Source organism: Quercus lobata, chromosome 7 (assembly GCF_001633185.2).
Source record: "Quercus lobata isolate SW786 chromosome 7, ValleyOak3.0 Primary Assembly, whole genome shotgun sequence".
NCBI classification, from domain to species: Eukaryota; Viridiplantae; Streptophyta; class Magnoliopsida; order Fagales; family Fagaceae; genus Quercus; species Quercus lobata.
In genome coordinates, this window is record NC_044910.1 from 39,873,841 (window position 1) to 39,894,739 (window position 20,899).

The 20,899-nt window shown below is 29.6% G+C and overlaps 1 protein-coding gene across 1 annotated transcript; it reads left to right on the forward strand.

The window, feature by feature from the left end:
• The first annotated feature begins 473 nt into the window (after nt 1–473).
• LOC115951365 (protein BUD31 homolog 2) lies at nt 474–3,941 on the forward strand. The gene is made up of 4 exons (XM_031068583.1): nt 474–599; nt 2,765–2,866; nt 2,968–3,155; nt 3,634–3,941. The coding sequence occupies exons 2-4, from the start codon at nt 2,773–2,775 to the stop codon at nt 3,787–3,789; spliced, it is 438 nt and encodes a 145-aa protein (XP_030924443.1). The 5' UTR covers nt 474–599; nt 2,765–2,772; the 3' UTR covers nt 3,790–3,941.
• Nucleotides 3,942–20,899: the final 16,958 nt, after the last annotated feature.

Here is a 20,899-nt window from a genome sequence, read left to right on the forward strand (position 1 = left end):
ACAATTGCATTAGGTACAATACTGAGCTACAGCACCTGATCCCAATCTTGCAACTTACAGCACACTGAAAATTATAGTATAGAGATTCATTTTAAAATAAAAAATAAAAACCTAAAGAGAATCCTTATCAACCAAATTGACAAACACATGTTAATACTTGCAATAATACAATCGTACAATATTATTATTATAAAAAAAAAAAAAAGGAAGCTAAATCGTTGTGTCAAACAAATATTTAATGGCTGGATATCTAAAATAAATTTTTTTTTTTTTTTAAATCTTTAACGTTTTATAGAGAGTGGTGTAAAAATATAAACGAAGTGAGAGAAACGATTCCCGATGGGCCTAGATAGTCTCGGGCTCATTATTTATTGAGTGGGCCCATATCCAACCCGGTCCAGCACATCCCAGCCCAGCCCACACTTTTACTGTCACTATTATAAAACGATGTCGGTTCAAAAAAGCTTATCAGAGTTTTCTTTTAAACAAGAATTCGGACCCATCATCATCACAACTCGACCGTGTGGACTCGTTGATCCTCTTCTTTACTCTCTCCCTAAATTGCTTCAAACCCTAACCCTAGCTTATTCAATTTGCAGGTACGTTCAATTTTTGTGTTTCTTTCGACAATTTTACTTCAGTAACTTTGAATTTCTAGCTTATCAATAGCTCTTAGCCTGTAATTTCTTTGAAAAAGTGTGATTTTTTATAGATTATGTATGAGGAAACTAAAGTTTTGATCTTTAGTGAGTACCAATTCTGGGTTGTAAAAATTTGTGGGGGGCAATTTATGTGGGTAATGTGTTTGTGATATTGTTCATCAAAGTGGGGTTTTGTGGAGGCATAGATGGCTTGGGATTGATATTTGAAGTAATGGGTGTGAGAAATTAGGTCTAGTTTTAAGAGGCCCTGCAATTTTTTTGAAGTAATTGTTTATAGTTTTTGGTTGAAGATTCTATATCCTTAAAAGGAATACCTTAGCGAGATAAATTTTGGGTTTTTGAGTATTTTAGTTTTGCAGGGAAATGTAGTAGGAATATTCATACTTGCTCTGTAGGTCATTGGTTTGGAGACAGAACTAGTTCATTAGCTAATGAAAAAATAAATGTAAAAAATTGGTTAGATTTGTCGGTTCAACCGCCAAATTTGTTTACATTCATGCAGTATGTGTTGGTTTAGACCAGTTTAGAATTAGATCCTATAAAGGTTACCATTTTTCAAACTCGATTGACATTAAATTATTCTTTGAAACTTTAGTTTTAGCCATCAAATAATCATGGCTTAAAGATTCACTTGGACAAATCACTTTAATGTCACTCTTTGACGTAGATGATGTAATATTATTACTAGTTTTATTTTATATGAAGCAGTTTCACTACGCACCATGTGGTCTCACTTCACATTACTACCCAAGTAGGTTGATATCTGCTTCCCTAAAAAAAAAAAATCTTGTCAGTCTGGAAATTTGTTTTGCCATGTCTATTAGTAGATAGATTCACTCATTAGCATCACTTTGACCTGTCCTGAGAATGTCTGGTTGGTGTTTTGTTTCTCTTTCTTTTTAGTAACTACTGAGTGATATACACTACGAGTGCACCTTATGACCATCTGTCCTCCTACTGTCCCCATTTCCCTTCGTAAGTATGAGAAGCTTATTATGTAGAATTTGATGGTGGTCTGATTTGTTTGGAAAATGCGTCATGAGCTGAGAGTATTTACATACTGTTAAAATACTATTTTACATGGAATGCCTTTTATTAAAAATGTTTCAGGGGATAGAAAGTAGTTTTTGGTGGGCACTAGACAAGCTTTCTCTGCTTAAGATCAAAATTTTCCCCCTAATTATCATTCCTGGACACCCTCTTCAAATAACTTGTTACCATTAGAATTTGATCACTTGAAACATCTTAGTATCTTTTTATTTATTGTAGGAGGCATCAAATAATGTTTCATAAGAGAGACTGGCAAAAGCCATCAGTTCTAAACTTGTTATTTAGTTCCCTGTTTGATGTGCTTTCTTATAACATTGTGCTTTGGGATGTAAGCTATACCATGGTAGTTGAAATATGTGATTGTCTCAAAATGTCAACCATGTTTAAACACCTGATTTAGATGCACTTATATGTCTCACTTGTGTAAAATTCTTTATAATTTCAGCTTGTATTTCTAAGTTAAATTGGGTATTTTATTATTTTCTTTTTCAAACGACATTGTTTTATAGTTGCAACCTTCCGAACATTCAGTTGATTATGTAGTTTGAAAATTTCTTCTTTTAGAGAATTTTAGATTGATTGTTGCACACTCCACTTGGTCTGTTTATCCCACGGGAATTTTGTCTGACAAGATTTGTAGATTCAACTGTTAGTCTCTGTTGTATACCAAAGGAAGTGAGCTTCTTGTGCTCGCCACATTTAGATGTATCAATGCCGCTAAGATATATTTTTCCTTGAATATATGGGAAACATTGTTTTATGTTAAAGTATCCTAGTAATTCTTCATGATCCACCCTGTAGATGAGGATATGAGAACATTGGTGAAGCATTAAATCTCCAAAATTGATTTTGAGTTTGAGTTGGATATTCAAAGATGTGCTGATTGTTTTGTGTATATATAATTTTTTATTATTGCAGACTTGTTAGAATTATGTGACTTATCTGATCAAGTTCATTTTTCCTTTTGGGAGATGTTATTTAGGAATTCCTAGAGCAAAGGTTTGGAAATTTGTATCAATTTAACTATTAATCATATTTTGCTACTTTGACAGGTAGAACAATGCCAAAGGTGAAAACAAACCGTGTTAAATACCCAGAGGGATGGGAACTAATTGAGCCTACTCTTCGTGATTTGCAAGGAAAGATGAGAGAAGGTTAATATCTTCCCATATGGTAACATGGTAATTTTTTTTTCCCACAAAGTTCACTGAACTTTATGAAACTAACAATGTTATGTCCTTTATTTTTTGAGCAGCTGAGAATGATCCCCATGATGGTAAGAGAAAATGCGAGGCATTATGGCCTATTTTCAAATTAGCACATCAGAAGAGTCGGTACATTTTTGACCTTTACCACCGGAGGAAGGAAATATCCAAGGAATTGTACGAGTTCTGTTTGGATCAAGGATATGCTGACCGCAATCTAATTGCAAAATGGAAAAAGGTTTGTCTGAAAATTGCTCGTATATGGATTTAGGACTGATGAATGTGTTTAGCTTCTTTTCTGGGTGTGTTTGGAACAGACATGGTGACACATCCAATACGTGGGAGCTAGTCCTATTTGCTGAAGCAAAAGTTTATACACGCTCAATTATTAGAGTTAAAACAATATAACTAAGAATCTGAGTAGGGAAAACATGCAAGATGGTTAGAATCATACTATAATTCTTATGTTATTGTGAATATCTGGTGAATTGTGTGAATACCATGTGATTTTTAAAATTATTTGTTATAATTTGTGCAGTGGTTGATATGAAATGTTGTAGTGTAGGACTTCTTTGAAAGATCAAGGAAATGTTTCCATGAAATCATATTATTTTCCTGTGTTTCATCTAGGAAACTTGTTCTATAATGTTTCATCTGTTCTTCATTATTTAATTACTTCGCACTATGTTAACTTTGTTCTTCTGTTTAAATCGCAGCCGGGTTATGAACGTCTCTGCTGCTTAAGATGCATCCAACCAAGGGATCACAATTTTGCCACCACGTGTGTGTGCCGAGTGCCAAAGCACCTGAGAGAGGAGAAGGTTATAGAGTGTGTACATTGCGGTTGCGGGGGCTGTGCAAGTGGGGATTAATTCTTCTCTTTCTCACAGATCTTGGTGCCTTGTAATCTTTCAACTGTGTAAACCATCTATTGGTTTCAATTATCCTGAACTGGGCCTTTGCTGTGACAAATTATTGTTATAATTAAGTATGGTTTGGAAATCTGACTCAAAATTTCAAGTTTGCCGTTGTGTACTCTGTATGATCCTTCCCACCATCAAATGTTTGATTCTGCTAATCAAATTAACTTTTACTGTACGTTTAAAAGATATAACCTTTTAAAGTGAAAGACTGCTAAATTGAGTTAAAAATAATAATAAAATAAAAATAAAACTTTTTAAAGATTTTTTTAGATGTAATTTTAGGAACTACTATGGATTTTTTTTTTTAATTGAAAAAAGGTTGTTATATATACATATGCTTCAATAAATAAATATATATATATATATATATATATAAATTAATAGGTATCTTGGTCTAATAATAAAAAATAATTATCATAAGCAAATGTGATAGGTTAAAATTATATTTTAAAAAATAGAAAAAAAGTCCATCCCTCAGCAAATAAAAGTGAAGCAAATCTCGATCAAGAGTGAGCAATTGGGCCCTATAGAAGCAAACATTTCATCCATGGATGATAGAACTGCTCTAACTTCTATGCCCATCAAGGAATTCTCTATGAGAGTAGCTTTAAAGTGTAATTATCTACTAGTGGTGGTATCGAATTCTGTCAATAACATACCATGTTGATCAGGCAACCAACAAGAAAATCATTGTGTGAGTGCAAAATCGAGTGTCTACCCACTGGTTTTTTTGTTGCTTTTTTCTATGTGCTTGGTTCGTGGAAAATGAAAGTCTAACAGAAATGAGAAAACATGTTATGTTGTCTACAAAACAAGTCAAAAGAAAAAAGACAATATTTTCTTTCATTTGTGTAACCACCATCATTTCATTACTTTGGAAGAAGGATTCTTTCTATTTCAAATCTTCATCATGAGTTTAGAAGGATTCTTTCCATTTTAAATCTTCATCATGAGTTTAGAAGGATTCTTTACATTTTAAATCTTGTTCATTTCATGGTCTAGATTAAAACTTACAAATCTAGAAATGTACAATCTGTCACTTAAATCCTTAAAAAATAAATTATGAACTATGAATTTTTTTTGGAGAAATTATGAACTATGAAATTGATAAAATTGATTGTTCATAAAATTGATTCTTTTAAGTAAATATAACTCAAGCTTAGATTTTTTTTTTTTTTTTCGTTTAATATTTTAACTAAACAGTCCCTAACCAAATTAAATGATTATGCCAGATTTGCAAGCTAAGTTTGATGTAGTGTCCAAATTTGTCATTTTAAGCCAACGTGCAAAATATACATGCCAACTAAAATCCAAGTATTTTATGTGAAAATGAAAAAGAAAAGAAAATAAAGATCACTAAAAAGGGGAGCAGAAAATAAATACCGATGACACTGTAAATTTTGGAGAAATAAAAATCTCTCGAGGACAAGGAACCAGATACCACAAATTTCTTCTCTTTGTTTTCCTTTCATTGTCTCCATGTAACAAAAAAAAGAAAAAAAAAGGCTAAAAAACAAAAAACATCTGTATCATATTTAATTGTCTTTGAAAAAACGACAACATTTGTTTTTTACTAGTCAATGCAATTAAGTGTTTGAATTTAATTAGAAAAACTAATATACTACATAGTCTACATCTAAGGCACTATATCTAAGTTTTACCATTATAAAAAATGTGACTTTTTAAAATAAAGATTTTATCTATATAGCATTATAACTTCAATGTAATATAACATTTTGGATCTTGGATAATTCAAAAGTGAAAATCTAGTACCACAACTTATCTCACGACTTCTTTGTCACAATTGTGATTTATTAATGTGTAAATAATAAAGAAAAAATTGTAGGTCTATGTATAAGTGATAAAAAATCACTATTCACTTATAGTCTGTCACATCAAAGTTGTGGCTAAAAATTATAAAATAGTTTATGGTACTCTACACTATTAAAAAACGTTTTTATTTGGAACCAATCACACTAACACGGTCTCCGGAGTTCTGGGAAATCTTTTTTGTAGAAGGGAATAATTAATTTCTTGGTGGCCACATTTTGATATTAAAAAAAAAAAACTCTAGGTTTTGCTGTTTTGGCTTAGTTGGCGATTCTTGGTTTTTCCCTTTTTATTTCATTATTTCGGGATTGCTCACATTCAAATTGGCTAGAGACTGCCCAACTTTCAAATCACAGTCACACTATAATAAAATATAACTGAGATTTGCTGTACACAAAATTTTTGCTGCAATAGGATTTTATTTATAGGGTTGTATATTTCCCCATAACTATGTTACATAAGTTGTTAGACAATTGTGTTTTTTTTTTTGGGTAAACCGGAATTTCATTAAACAAACTAAGAAGGATTACAAGAGCGGGGTAAATAACACCCCAAGCGTCCGCTAAAAGCTAATACAAAATACAAGAAAGAGGATTAGAATGTAAATTAAGTATGCTCGGAAATTTAAGGCTCCATTTGATACGTAAGTTTAAACATTTGTTTTAAGTTTTTAAATAATATTATTTATATTTTCACATATTTTTTCACTCACATATATTTCTAAAAAAACTAAAAACTGTTATTTAAACACACGCATTTCTTAGCTAAAATGTCGGCACAATGGCTCCCGGTGTACGTGGGAGATGTGAACTTCTTCAAAAGATTGGAGGAAGGACCCGCACTCAGAAATGAGAGTAATGTGAGGATGATGGGAGGCAGCAGTATCAATATGGGAATTAACAATGTTCAAAACAACTTGTGCGTCAGTTTCAAATTAAATCCGTTACATATTATATGAAATCATTTCCCGTATTTGGGGTCTACCTTGCTGCTTTTTCAACCAAACGATTTGGACTGCTTGACTATGAATAATATAATTGGTATAAAAATAAAAATAAAAAGTCGACACTCAACAGCAACAAAATCTAATACTATAATTTAATAAAAATTATTTTTATTTTTGTGGACGTGGATGTCTAGACTGTTTGATGCGATTACACTCAAAATTTGGATAATAATGGATCATTGGCTAGCTATCGTACTCAAGAGTCACGAGAAGGCAGGTTGTGTAGCTAGTTTGCATGTAGTCAAACTCAAATGTCCCTTTCTGTATGACACAGACTATAACTATCCAGGGACCCAAAAAAAATACTATAACTATCCATTGAATATGACGTATATATGATTTATTATGGGAAAATCTTATAACACATCCAGATGAAAAATAATTATTTAGCCTTTAAGTTTTTAATTATTTAGTCAAATAACTCTCTTTTCAAATAATATAGCAAAATATTAATAGTTCTGTTTTAGAACTTGATATTATTGATGTCGAGTTTTGCAAAATATAGACATTTTGTTACATAGTTTGATAATAAGGCTTTTTAGCTACATAGTTAAAAAAATAAAAACTATATAGACACTCCCTTTTGAAATCGTGTTTTAGCAATACCATCTCACAATTATAATTGGAACAATTTCAAATAGTGTGTGTACAGTGTGACTATCGTTTATTACTCACTAGCATGTAACCTATGCAAATACATAGATACATTAAAATTAAACACAATTTTTATTATAAAAAATAAATAATTAGTCAAAATTTTTTTTTAAGTAAACATAATTAATCACATATTAAAATTCTTATCTAAATTTAATACTACCTATGATCTTTTTTTTTTTCTAATTTTTAATAAGAAAGGACGTGTGATGATTTTTATTGAGTATATGTGATTGGTTTTTTTTTTTTTAAATTTTATAATTCATTAATATTAGATTTTTAATATTTTGTACTCATTAACTCACTTGATTTAAAATATAAAAATTTAAGTTAAAGCACAAACTTAAATGGATAATTATGGTATAGTCCCCACATAAATTTAGACATATAACGCAAAATTGAATTCTAATTGAATTTTATCTGATCTTTACCTGTTATTTATATATATATATATATATATATATAGATGAGCAAATGAGCTTAAAACTTTTTTTTTTTTTTTCCCCTGAGAAAATGAGCTTAAAACTAACATCTTTGAAGCATCCAATAAAAATATATAATGGTCAACATTGGCGTGCAATTGTGTTTTGTTGGCTTCTGTCTTTTGATGCACTAACTCTTCTACATATTTTTAAATATGAATAGATAATTTACTTTTTAAAGCAGATAAAGTTGATTTTCAGCTCACCGCATAACCCGTGCCATCACGCATATTGACATTAGTCCATAATAACACATGCGATACGCAACCTTTTTTTTTTTTTTTTTTTTTTTAAGAGTAGTTTTAATACTAAGTAAAATATTATAATTTTTATCATAATTATTCTACATGTTATATTGTGATTGACTACTTATTATTTTCACATGAACCTACCATTTTTTCTTTATTATTCATAATCTATCACGTGAATAATTGTGGCACCTTATATGGTCTTAAAATTTTTGTTTTATTTATTGGTAATTTGGATTTGAACTTCTTTATCCATTAATTATATATATATATATATATTTATATTTATATATATTCTACATCAATATTTTATTAGTATTTTACCTTTTATCAATAATTTGTAAATAATTAATTTTTTTTTTCTTAACAAGTAACAACCCCCTAAAACAAACAATATGTACTAATCTCACTTGAAAACGAGTTTTGTATAAATATAATAGATAATTCATACTTCTTAACTTTCTAAATCGAATATTTCATTTTATTTAAAAATAACTTTTACTCAAATGACGAATTAACACTTTCTCATTAAGTTTACGGATAAATGGCACTCTTCTATTGATGTTTGTATAAATGAGTATGAATCTTTTTAAAAATTAGAATATTTGTCTTTTGTAAAAAGTTATGTACTTATTTACTGCATTTATACAAACCTAGAAGTAGATCTCAAGCCAAGAAAACAGCTAAAGCGGAGGAATGTTATTTTGTCATTGTTTGGGAGAGTATCATTTCATAAAGTCTCTATAAAAATCGGTGTAATTTGACCCCAAAAAAATGTTACTATCAAGTTTCCCTTAGTAATAAGTCTTGTTATTTTATTTGTTTTGTATATTTTGAATAAATCAACGAAAGTGAACAAAAAAAATTCCTGGTCCACAAATTTATGTAAATAATTTATAAACGAAAATAACAGCTCAGGAAATAGCTTCAGGGCTAGACCACCAGGTAATTAAGTTGACCTGCAGTTTTAGCAAAGAGCCAAAGAGCTAACTTACAAAGAACAGAGCAAGAAAAAACCCTCAATTTTCAAAGTTTAAACCTTAAAAGGTCAGAGCTGTCTTTAATTATTAAAAAAAAAAAAAAAAGAAGGAAAAATTAAAAAGAAGTGAAACCATTTACTATATGTTCCAATTTTGGAATAAACTATATATGTTATGATTTTTTTTTGGGTAAAAAGGCAAATTCATTAACGACTAAATAACAACACCACCTATCAAAAAAAAAAAAAATAATAATAATAATAAATAACAACACCAGAAACATTAACAATCCGATCAAAAGCAACCCCAGCAGGGTCTAGGCTAAGCAACAAGGATATATCAGCTGTGGGTTCTAGAAAAATAACAAAATCTTGAGGTAGTAGGGCTCCCCTCCTAACCAGAGCATTGACACACTTGTGTTAGCCTCTCTATAACAATTTTAAATCTTGACCATGGGAATATGTTATGAACTTTGCCTAATAGCATATTCTTATCATTGGAGCAATAAAATAAGAAAAATAAAGTGCACAAAATCCCTTCCTTAACAGCCATATTGCTTGGTGCCTTGTTCTGTGGTAGACCAACTTAATTAGATGCAAAATAACACATACACGAAAAGCAAACATATGTGGCAAAAAAATAAATAAATAAATGAACCATGTGGGCTTCTAATAGGGATTTTTGTTTTTTTTCCTTCTTCTTTTTTGTGTTGTATTGCTCTCATTGCACTCCTCTTTGATATTGATTAGAGTTTCCCAAGTGGTAAAGTTTATGTGAGATTGGTTGTGTTTCACTTTGAGGTGTTATTACCAATCTTTATCTACCCAATTGAATCTTATCTTCTTTTGGGCTAAGCAATCTAAATAATATAATCTCACCCCTCTCCACTCCAGAATTACTAGAGCCTGGGTCCACGAACCCCTCAAGCCTTTAAGGTTTGGAGAAGTACCAACTCACCTACCGTGGACGGTGGTTATTTATTTTTATACCTTGCTTGAGAGCTTTTAATTGATTTTTTTTTTCTAAGTACTCCTATCAATTAGCTATTTATTTATTTATTTTTGGAACCCAAAATAGAGTTCTACTTCTCTTTGAAAAATCATTAAATACAATATTAATAACAAGTCAATACCCAATTTTTAAGCTTTCATTTTAGTTTTAATTTAAGGATGATACTTTTTTAAAGTTTATACACTTTATTTAGAAGATAGCACATTAAATAATAATTTACTACTATTTTCTAAATATTCTTTTAAAAATAGAGAAGTGGCATATTCACAACATTTTCACAACAAATCATAGGTAATAAGTTGTTATTGGTTCTAATTTGAATCCATAACTTATATTACTTTTTTGCCCACCCATAACAACATATAAGTATATAACAACCTCTTACTTATGATTTATTGTAAAAGTGTTATAAAAACATTGTGAATATAACATTTCTCTTAAAAATAATGTTCTTTTAAAAATTAAATTTCCAAAATTTTCATCAATAAAATGGACAAATTAAGGTGTTAGTTATATAAATTTCATGAACTTAATTATGAAAAGCATTGATGAAAAAGTATCTCAAATTGTCTTCCTCATAATTGAGGCATTGAAATTGAATATTATGATTTATGACTGGCCATCACTTGAAGAAGGCTTGGTTTGAGGCCAATAAAAGAAGATTTACGTGATTTTATTGTCCTGATGTCTCCTAGTGCGTGTCACAGGGCAGAATTTGGCCAAGGGGCTAACACCTACCTAGCGATATATATGAGAATGCAGGTTGCCTTTTTTTTTTTTTTTTTTTTTTTTTAATAATTTAATATGTTAGATGATTAATTTTCAAGTAATCTTGCATATGAGTTCTTTCTAAACTTTACAAGCAATCTTAGATTCATTTTCTCATTTCTACAAACTTTACAAATAATCTCGCATTATATTATTATTATATTACAAAATTACATTTTGACACATTTTTTAAACATTATTCAAATATCAATTTAAAAATTAATGTATTTAATTAACAAGAATTTATTTTATCATAATGTATTATCACGAAACAGTACTAAAGCTACGTTATTAATTTCTGTCCCCCACTCTTTTTTAGCTTGATCCATCTATCACATCTTTAAGTAGTGATGCCCTTGGTATTTAGCTTAGTGTGGGACAATGGGAACTCATGTCAAAATTTCATGCAACCCATTACAGTACTGCTCGGATCATACCTAATACTTTTTTTAGTTTTTGCTTAGAGGTGTGAGTTGGGTCTAAAATTCTTCGTTTCAATCCAATTCTAACTTTCTTTTAAGTTGATAAATTTCCAATCCAACTCAATCTATGGTACTATCCTAAAAACAATAAGGTTTCACTTTATTATCAATGTCTAAGGATCTCTATTTTAATTTGAGTTCAACTGATCCATTGTTGTCATCATTGTTTATGATAAATTTGATAGAATTTTAATCTATTACAATTTTATACTCAAAATAAATGTGTTACATCCTTTTCAATTACTATACATTAAAGTAGTTCCTTATATAAATTGTTTATGTAACATTACTCTTACATATATTTAAGGTTCATGTTGATATGGCTTAAACTGAATGCCTATTAAGTCGATTAGTCTATTTATTATCAACTTTAGGTTTATGCACTTTTCAAGCCCCGCCAACAATAAACGCCAACTTTGGTTAGAAGCTTTCAATTTTAGGTTTATGCGCTTTGCAAGCCGCCAACATTAAATGCCAACTTTAGTTAGAAGCTTTCAATTTTAGGTTTATGCGCTTTGCAAGCCGCCGACATTAAATGCCAACTTTAGTTGGAAGTTTTCAAGTATATTGTATATGTACTATTCTCTATTATTTGTGTTGGGAGACTGGAGAGAGAGTTCTTTTAGGCTTATTTGAAGTTTGAGTTTTGTGAGAGTATCATTATACTGGCTTGGTAATATTCATATTTGTTAGAGGAATTTTCTCCTCATCGTCACCTATGAACATAAACTTGAGACCTAGCTACATAAATAATTTTCGTTCTTTTGTGAGTGACTGTATATATTTAAGTATTTTTAGTTACTTTGTTCCTATTATTTGTTTGTGAGATCTTTCACATACTCATAATAATTTTCATAATCAATCTTATGGCCCCATTTCACACAATAGTTCATTATATTACATATATTATTGGTTGCATAGAATACTTTATAATACCCTTATAAGAAACCCCTAATTCATTACTTTCTTCCTAAGTTCTAACTTGAATCTAATTGTTCCACCTAATTTGATTCCCGGGACAAATAAAATATTCAAGTGAATTTGAATTTTATAAACAAGCCGTTGGACTCATTTGGCCTTTCAATAGAGTATGTATCACAATTTATTTATTTATTGTAATTTACTCTCTATTTTTCTTTTTGGGAAATTGAGCAACGCCATTTAAACTTGCCTTTATATATATATATATATATATATATATATATATATATCTTCACATCCTGCAAAATAATTTGATTTTCATTTCTGCGCCTGCCTAGCTTTAGAGTTGAGGGCAATCTACTTTTTTAGTCTTTTGGCAAATAGCAAATAGGGATTAAGATATACCAGCTAATGTTCTACAACAACCGGTTGTATGCCAAAGTAATGTACAAATTTTCCGCAATGTTTTTTTTGGCTATATTGTTGAATTGTTGGTGATCATAAGCACTCTAGTAATAGTTTGACTTCCTAGTTCCTATTATTTTCATGACTGTTTGCTGCTAAGCAACATTTATGGAGGAAAAAAGTATTGGGCACACACATCTGCACAATTTGAGCATTGTCAAAGCTAAGTGATATATGAGGGGTTCACATGCGTGCGCGTGTACACACATATATATAGAGTTGTTGAAAATTTAAATACAACATTTGACATCCAAGACATAGAAATAAAAGAAATTACTATCCGGTGAAAATTATTATGTACTCTTTTAAGTGCAATGACTCTTTCCTAATCAAAAAGAGAGAAAGTTGACCTATTTCTGCAATTTAGGTTAGTTTTGTGACCTTTTTACTCGCACCCCTGCTTTGCTCTATTAGTATCATACGATTACCATGGTTTTCCTGTTTCCTTCCTAATAGTGTGATTTTCTATTTCACTCTAAGATTAATTATACCGTAAACTGAATGACTGAGTTCATAACAGCCCAATTGTGGTTCCCACGACAACAATTGCCAATTTTTGAAACCAAAGTTCTTGAGCCGGGTGTTGGGTGGAACAAAACTTGATCGAACCAGACCCAAGATCACCGCTAGCTTTGATAGTACATTTTGATAAGCTATATCAAATTGATATAATAACTGACATTCCTCAATGCGAAGCTAGAGGAAGAGGTATTAGTGTGTTTTCATTGAAGGATTAAAACACAATAACACCTAGGAAGCACGGGTGTAGATTCGGGTTCGGGTTTAGGTGTTGGTGCGGTGACTCGGCAATTTTTAAAAAAGTAGGGTATGGGTGCGGCAGGATACGTTTATTAATAAATTATTAAATAAACTTTTATTTATATTTTCTATATATTGCTAAGCATATTTTTTCATATAATAGTAAACATAATGTACCAATTTAAGAGCAATAATAGATAAGGAACATTTGGGAACAATTTAATATTTATAGCAGATATTTAATGGAGTAAATTTTGCAAAATAATATTATTTTTTAATGATAAGTAATTATTTAAATCGATACAATTACCAAATTATTTGGGAACTATAAAAAAAATAAACAAATAAGACATGGAAAGGGAAGAAAAAGGAAAAGAAAACCCTAGAGTTAAATGGTGCGTTTTGCCGTGTTTTTTTACATTTTTAAAATAAAGAAAAAAAAACTTATTTCGACCTAAATTGGACCAATTCGGGGCTGTTTTGGCCCATTTCGAATAGAATTGAACCAAGTCGGCCAATATCAGGCCAAATTGGAAATTAAAAAAAAAAAAAAAAAAAAAATAGAAGAAGATTCGCCATGGCACGGCTGCACGGCGCAGCATGTCAAATGTGGATGCGCCACCCCTAGAGGCACACCCATGCTTTCCAGAATAACACATACTCAAAGAATACTTTCTCAAATTTGCAATTTACAAGTGTGACTTCTCCTCAAGATACCTGAATAAATTTGACTTGGGGTATGTATCTTATATGCCTATCGGGGGAGCTATATTAATTTCCAGGCACTAGTTTCCACCATGCACGTCAAGCTATCTTTATTTTGATTATTAAATGGTGAATATTATAACTGAACAAGTAAAAAAATATATATACCACCGTGTACTCTTGATGCGATAGTTACTCCACAAGTATAAATGCTTGTGGAGTATGGAGGGTAAGAACCGGGGTTTAAGTCCCTAGGAGGGAGTTTCACACACATATATACTTAAATTAAGTTAGAGTAGAAATTCTATCCTGTATAATATATATATATATATATATATGACAACTGTAATTATGTTCAAAGTTTATTGTTATTTCACGCAGATCTATGACGAAATTTTTTTTTTTCCTTAATAAATTTTTGTCCCCTTGGGCCTTAAGCAAACTCTATAGTATTCTTTTCTTGTGGAAAACAGTAGAACATGTTCTCGCTTTAGGACAAACATGACAGCAATGAGGAGATCGAATCTAAACACATGCAATAGATAGTATATACTTAACATGTGATGTGAGCTTCAACTAATTATACCGTCCCTTCCTCACTTGCTGTTATATTCTTCCCACTTTCATTTTTCTAATATGACCACCTCATTAGCTCTAAAGGAAAGGATGGAGTGTGCAACGTTCTTCCCGTGATTAAGCCAATTTCTTTTGAAGTTTTACAAAATAACACTCCTTTAAATATTGAATGCGAACTATCGCGCACCTTTGGTGCTTGATGCGATAGTTATTCCATAAGTATAAATGCTTGTGAGGTGTGGGAGATAAGGGCCAGTATTCAAGTCTCTAGAAGGGAGTTTCACACACATTTACACTTAGATTAGGCTAGATTATCTTATATATAATAATATATATATATATATATATATTTGAATGAGATGATATTCTCCTTTATAATTTTGTTTAAATGAGACAAATAAGTCCTACCTAACTTTTATAATGGAATATTCTAATTTTTAAAGAGATCTATTCCCAAACTATGGAACAAGAACTACTCCCACTACCTTGAAGTTTATATAAACACTCCAATTACTTAAGGTTTGAATAAATGCGCATGTGTATTTTTTATAATTAAAAAAAAATTGAATATTTCATTTGGAAAGTAACATGGTGAGAAGGCATGAACTTATTAGTTGCGTTTATAAAAATTTTATGAAGGTATGTCACTCATTTATACAGATGTTGGGGGAGTGTCATTTACATGAATGTTAAGAAAGATTGATTAAATTTACCCTATAATCTATGTAGCATCAATAATATCCATGTAAAAAATATTTATTGAGACCCCTTTGAGGAGTTGAGGATTGACTTTTTTTTTTGTTTTCTAAGTACCATACAGTACAATATAGTCGAATTCAATAGTTGGCACCTTATTTATTAAATCTAAACTAGATATTAACCAAGTCTAGGAGTCGAGTTATTGGGCACAACTACAACCACTCCATTATTGGTCAAATTGCATGATTAAGTGTATATATATAAAAGGTTGGGAAATTATAAAATAAATATGTAGAATTGAAAAATAGATAAGCATAAAATTACTAATTAAAAATTAAAAATTAAGTGTAAAAATTAACCACTTAATATAATTTAAACCTAAGGTTTCATAAGTAACAACTCTAGAGAAAATAAAATGAATGGATGTTATAGAATTGTAGCAAAGTTGTTACTAAATAAAATTCTATTACATTGCATGGCTTAAAATTCAAGGAATAAAAGTATATCTCAATTTTCAAAGTCACATTAAATGTATATTGCATATCTCAATCTAATGTATTACATTCTAAAGTCTTGAAACTATATCTTTATTAAAAAGTCAAGCAAAATGGGTAAATACCCTTGATTTTAAAAGTATGTAGCAAAATACCCCTCTTTCCAAATTATTTAGGAAAACGGGGGAAAATACATTAACAATGTCGAGTTCTATGCATATTTTGCTACTTAATTTTTTTTGAAAATTTAAGTGAAACTTGACTTTAGCAAAGTCGAGTTTCACTTAAAAATTTACATATAACTCGATTATGAGGATATCGAGTTTTATACAAAAGTCGATTTTGTTAAAATTGAGTTTCAAAAATAGGAACATCCTGCTAAATAGTTTCAAAACAAAAATATTGTGCTAAAAAAAAAAAATTTAAAAAAGGGCAAAAGCCCATTTTCTCAAGCAAGATGCCCATATTTTGGAGCTTGATTTTAATGTGAAACTCGACATCTTTAAAATTGAGGTTTATATGTATTTTTAAGTAGAACTCAACATTGTTAATTTCGAGTTTTACTTAAATTTAAAAAAAAAAAAAAATCAAGTGGTAAAATATGCATAGAACTCAATATTGCTAATGTTGAGTTTCAAAAACAGGGACACTTTACTAAATAGTTTGATAAGAGAGGTATTTTGCTACATAATTTTTAAATTAAAGATATTTACCAATTTTCCCCTTAAAAAGTCTAGTATCAACCTCATTATAATATACTGTAATTTTTTTTTTTGGTTATGTTCCAAATTCAGAAAATGATACTTTAATGAATATGTAAAGATATTTTGTTCAAAATTAAAAAATTGACAAGGTGAAAACAACTTGTCCGGGTTGCACTGGTGGCCAAAAAACCACTGCGTTGTGTTGGGCTTTACCTGTTCAATGGATAACTTGTCCAATTAAACAATCGAACTCACATGTGTACTTGTTGACTAGGTTAATAGTCCGACTAGCTAGATTAGGCTAAGTTTAATAACTACAGAGTAGCACCCTTTTATAACACCTTAAAATTTGTGTGTTTGTGAAGCCGACAGCTTATATTTATATACTGCTCCGCGGAACTAATGGTGTGTTGTATGCACTTATGGTTCTGGCGTGTAGTATTAAGCAAAAGAAACCGACGCCTTATAAGCTTGGTTGTGCCCAATTCTAACAAGTCACTGCAATGTAATCAAATTATGTAGATAGTCAAGTGTCAAGTGTCTACTAATAAATCCTTAGCACCATCTTTTTTTTATTGACCCTGTCTTCAAAAGGGCTCAAAATTCAAATAAAATCCAAACTTTCATTATTTATTATTCTGGCGTGTAGTATTAAGCAGAAGAAGCCGACGCCTTATAAGCTTGGTTGTGCCCAATTCTAACAAGTCACTGCAATGTAATTAAATTATGTAGGTAGTCAAATGTCTAAGTGTCAACTAATAAATCCTTAGCACCATTTTTTATTGACCCTGTCTTCAAAAGGGCTCAAAATTCAAATAAAATCTAAACTTTTATTATTTATTATTGCTAACGTGGGTTTCAGTTAACTCAACTGATAAAATATCTGATGATTGAATAAGAGATTTAGAATTCAATCCCCCCTACACCAAAAACTAATTAGTATCTTAGTATAATAATAAAGAACTATCATTAAGAGCGGAAGTTATAAATCAAAACTCTCTTAAAAATAAAAAATTATTGCTAATGCAAACATATAAGACAATGCCAAAAGCTCCAAAATATTAAGTTAAAAATTCAACGTAACATATCAACACTTGTAACTATTTTATACGTTTTTTTTTTTTTTTTTTTGACTTGTTACTTATTTTATTTACAACCATCCATACATGATCCAAATAGGAATTTCTCAAGAAGCAAACACAAAAACTTAATAAAATAAAGACACAAATAGTGAATTTTTATTTATTTTTATAATAGGTTCAATTGAGCCTAATATTCTTATTTGCTGTTGTAAAAGTTGTGATAAAATTTGTATGGCCAAGCCAACAGCAATCAACTGAAACAGTCAGATATTAATATTGTAATTTCGTTATCAATCTAGAGGGAAGTTAACAAAGAATTTTGTTCTTCCACGAAATGGTCCTGGAAGTTGTTAAATAAGTTCTACTGTTGTGGTCACCAACCTCGCCGCCAGCAATTCTGAAAACTTTAAATATCGATGTGTACCAATAATTAGAAACAACCAAACAAACAAACAAAAAATAGTTCACGGATATACACGAAAGCTGAATCATCAGACAGAAATGTCATTTTCGTATAGCAACCCGCAACTGTTATTCTTTTAAAAATTTCTGATATTTATCAAACACAAACAGTAGTCTAGGTCTAGCTTTCACTGATTCTTAAAAAAATAAAAAATAAAATAAAAATATAGTATCACAAATTTTTTATTACTTAACCACAATTTTGTTACACGACAACTGGGTAAAATAAAATAGTTGATCGGGTCCATGATTTTATCATTTACAAATCATCACGTAGTAAAATTGTAAAAAAATTTATGACAATACTTATTAAAAAAAAGAAAAAGAAAGAAGAAGTCTAGCTTTCAGTGACCAAACAACCAACCATATCCATTTAGGAATAATTCATGGGGTTCACGTTCACCCTCAAGACGCAAAAGGTCAAGAGCGTCGTTATCCATTACTTAATCAGTTAATCCTATTAGTTTTTTTAAAAAAGAAAACAAACAGTGATCTTCGTGTAGTACGTGACGGTAAGTGATAAAATATTAAAATAATATTATTAAAATTTTGATTAGGCTATCATTGTGTTAAGGCGGCCCCAAATTAAGTTTAAGTGGTTACAAGACAAGACTATTCTGATTTTTTTTTTTAAATATATTATTATTATATATTGTAATGAAGTGGTTTTAGCCACTTAAGTTTAATGCAATATCCAATTTATCAAAAAAAAAAAAAAAAAATTATGATTTTTTTTTATCTTTAAAAAAAATTGTGAACACCCTAATTACACTTTGGACAAAGTTTAACAACAAACTTGGTTATAGATTAAGATTACAACTCCACTCAATATTTTTTAATGAATGTGAATTTTGACAAATCCATCGTTGAATTAAATTTTTTTCTTATATCCTCCACACTTGCAAAATTTTAAGAAAAACAAAAATCAATAGTTATGTCATTAATCAAAATTTTAAATTTTGAGCTTTTGTAGTTTAAAATTATACATAAAAAATAAGTTTTTGGATTGAATAGTAAATATCATCCGATTGGCATAAAATTTAACATGTATTTTGAGAACATAAAAAACATTCAATTCAATGGTTATATTTTCAAAATATGTAGCATGTTAATTTGTTTAGTGAGAGTTGTAGCGTTAGGTTACAACTAAGTTTATAACAAAAATTTTTCCTAAAAATTTTGTACCTTTAATAATATATTAAGTTCTTACAAACAAAAAGAAAAAAATCTAAGAAAAATTTAATTTAACAAAAAATTTGAAAGATATATAGCTTGTACCATTTTGATAATAACACTATCGTGCAACAATTTCAAAATAAGAAAATTCATAGAAGAAATTTGTAAAAATTTATATATTTGCGTGTTTTTTTTTTTTTTGGTCTCTATATGATGTTTTCTTCTTATTAGATTTTATATAATTTAAATTTCTTAATGACCACTATAAAAAAAATTTCTAAAACTGTCACTACATCGTGAACATAATACACTTGTTGAAGTACCGATACTCAAACCGATCAACTCTCAATTACTCAAACCGCTCAACTCCTAACAAGTATTTGATAAAACGATACAAAGACCGAGTCTATTATCGTGAACACAATATATTTATTGAAGCACCTATACTCAATTTGCTCAACTCCTATCAAAGTATTATAGATACAACAATACGAAAACCCCTACTCTAGTAGTTGTTATTTGTTAAAGTGTTGATTAGGCTATCATTGTGGTAGGGCGGCTCCACATTAAGTTCAAGTGGTTACAAGACGAGGCCACTCTGATTTGAAAAAAAATATATTATTATATATAAATTTTAAAAAATTTATGATTTTTTTATCTTTAAAAAAAATTGTGAACACCCTAATTACACTTTAGACAAAGTTTAACAACAAACCTTATTGTAAACTATGGTTACAACTCCACTCAATATTTTTTTAATGGATGTGAATTTTGACAAATCCATCGTTGGATTAAATTTTCTTCTTATATCCTCCATACTTGCAAAATTTTAAGAAAAACAAAAATCAATAGTTATGTCATTAATCAAAATTTTAAATTTCGAGTTTTTGTAGTTTACAATTATACATAAAAAATAAGTTTATAGATTGAATAGTAAATATCATCCGATTAGCATAAAATTTGACATATATTTTAAGAACATGAAGAACATACAATTCAACAGTTATATTTTCAAAATATGTAGCCATGTTAATTTGTTAGAGTTAAGTTTGTAATAAAAATTTGTCCTTAAACTTTTCTACCTTTAATAATATATTAGGTCCTTACAAACAAAAAGAAAAAGTCTTAGAAAAATTTTATTTAACAAAAAATTTGAAAGATATATAGCTTGTAGCATTTTGATAATAAGACTATTGTGCAACAATTTCAAAATAAGAAAATTCATAGAAGAAAATTGTAAAAATTTATATATTTGCGTGTGTTTTTTTTGTGTCTATATATGATGTTTTCTTCTTATTAGATTTTATATAATTTAAATTTCTTAATGCCCACTATGAAAAAAATTTCTAAAACTATCACTGCATCGTGAACATAATACATTAGTTGAAGTACCAATACTCAAACTGATCAACTCCTAATTACTCAAACTGCTCAACTCTTAACTCCTAACTCCTAACAAGTATTAGATAAAACGATACAAAGACCGAGTCTATTATCATGAACACAATATATTTATTGAAGCACCAATACTCAATTTGCTCAACTCCTGTCAAAG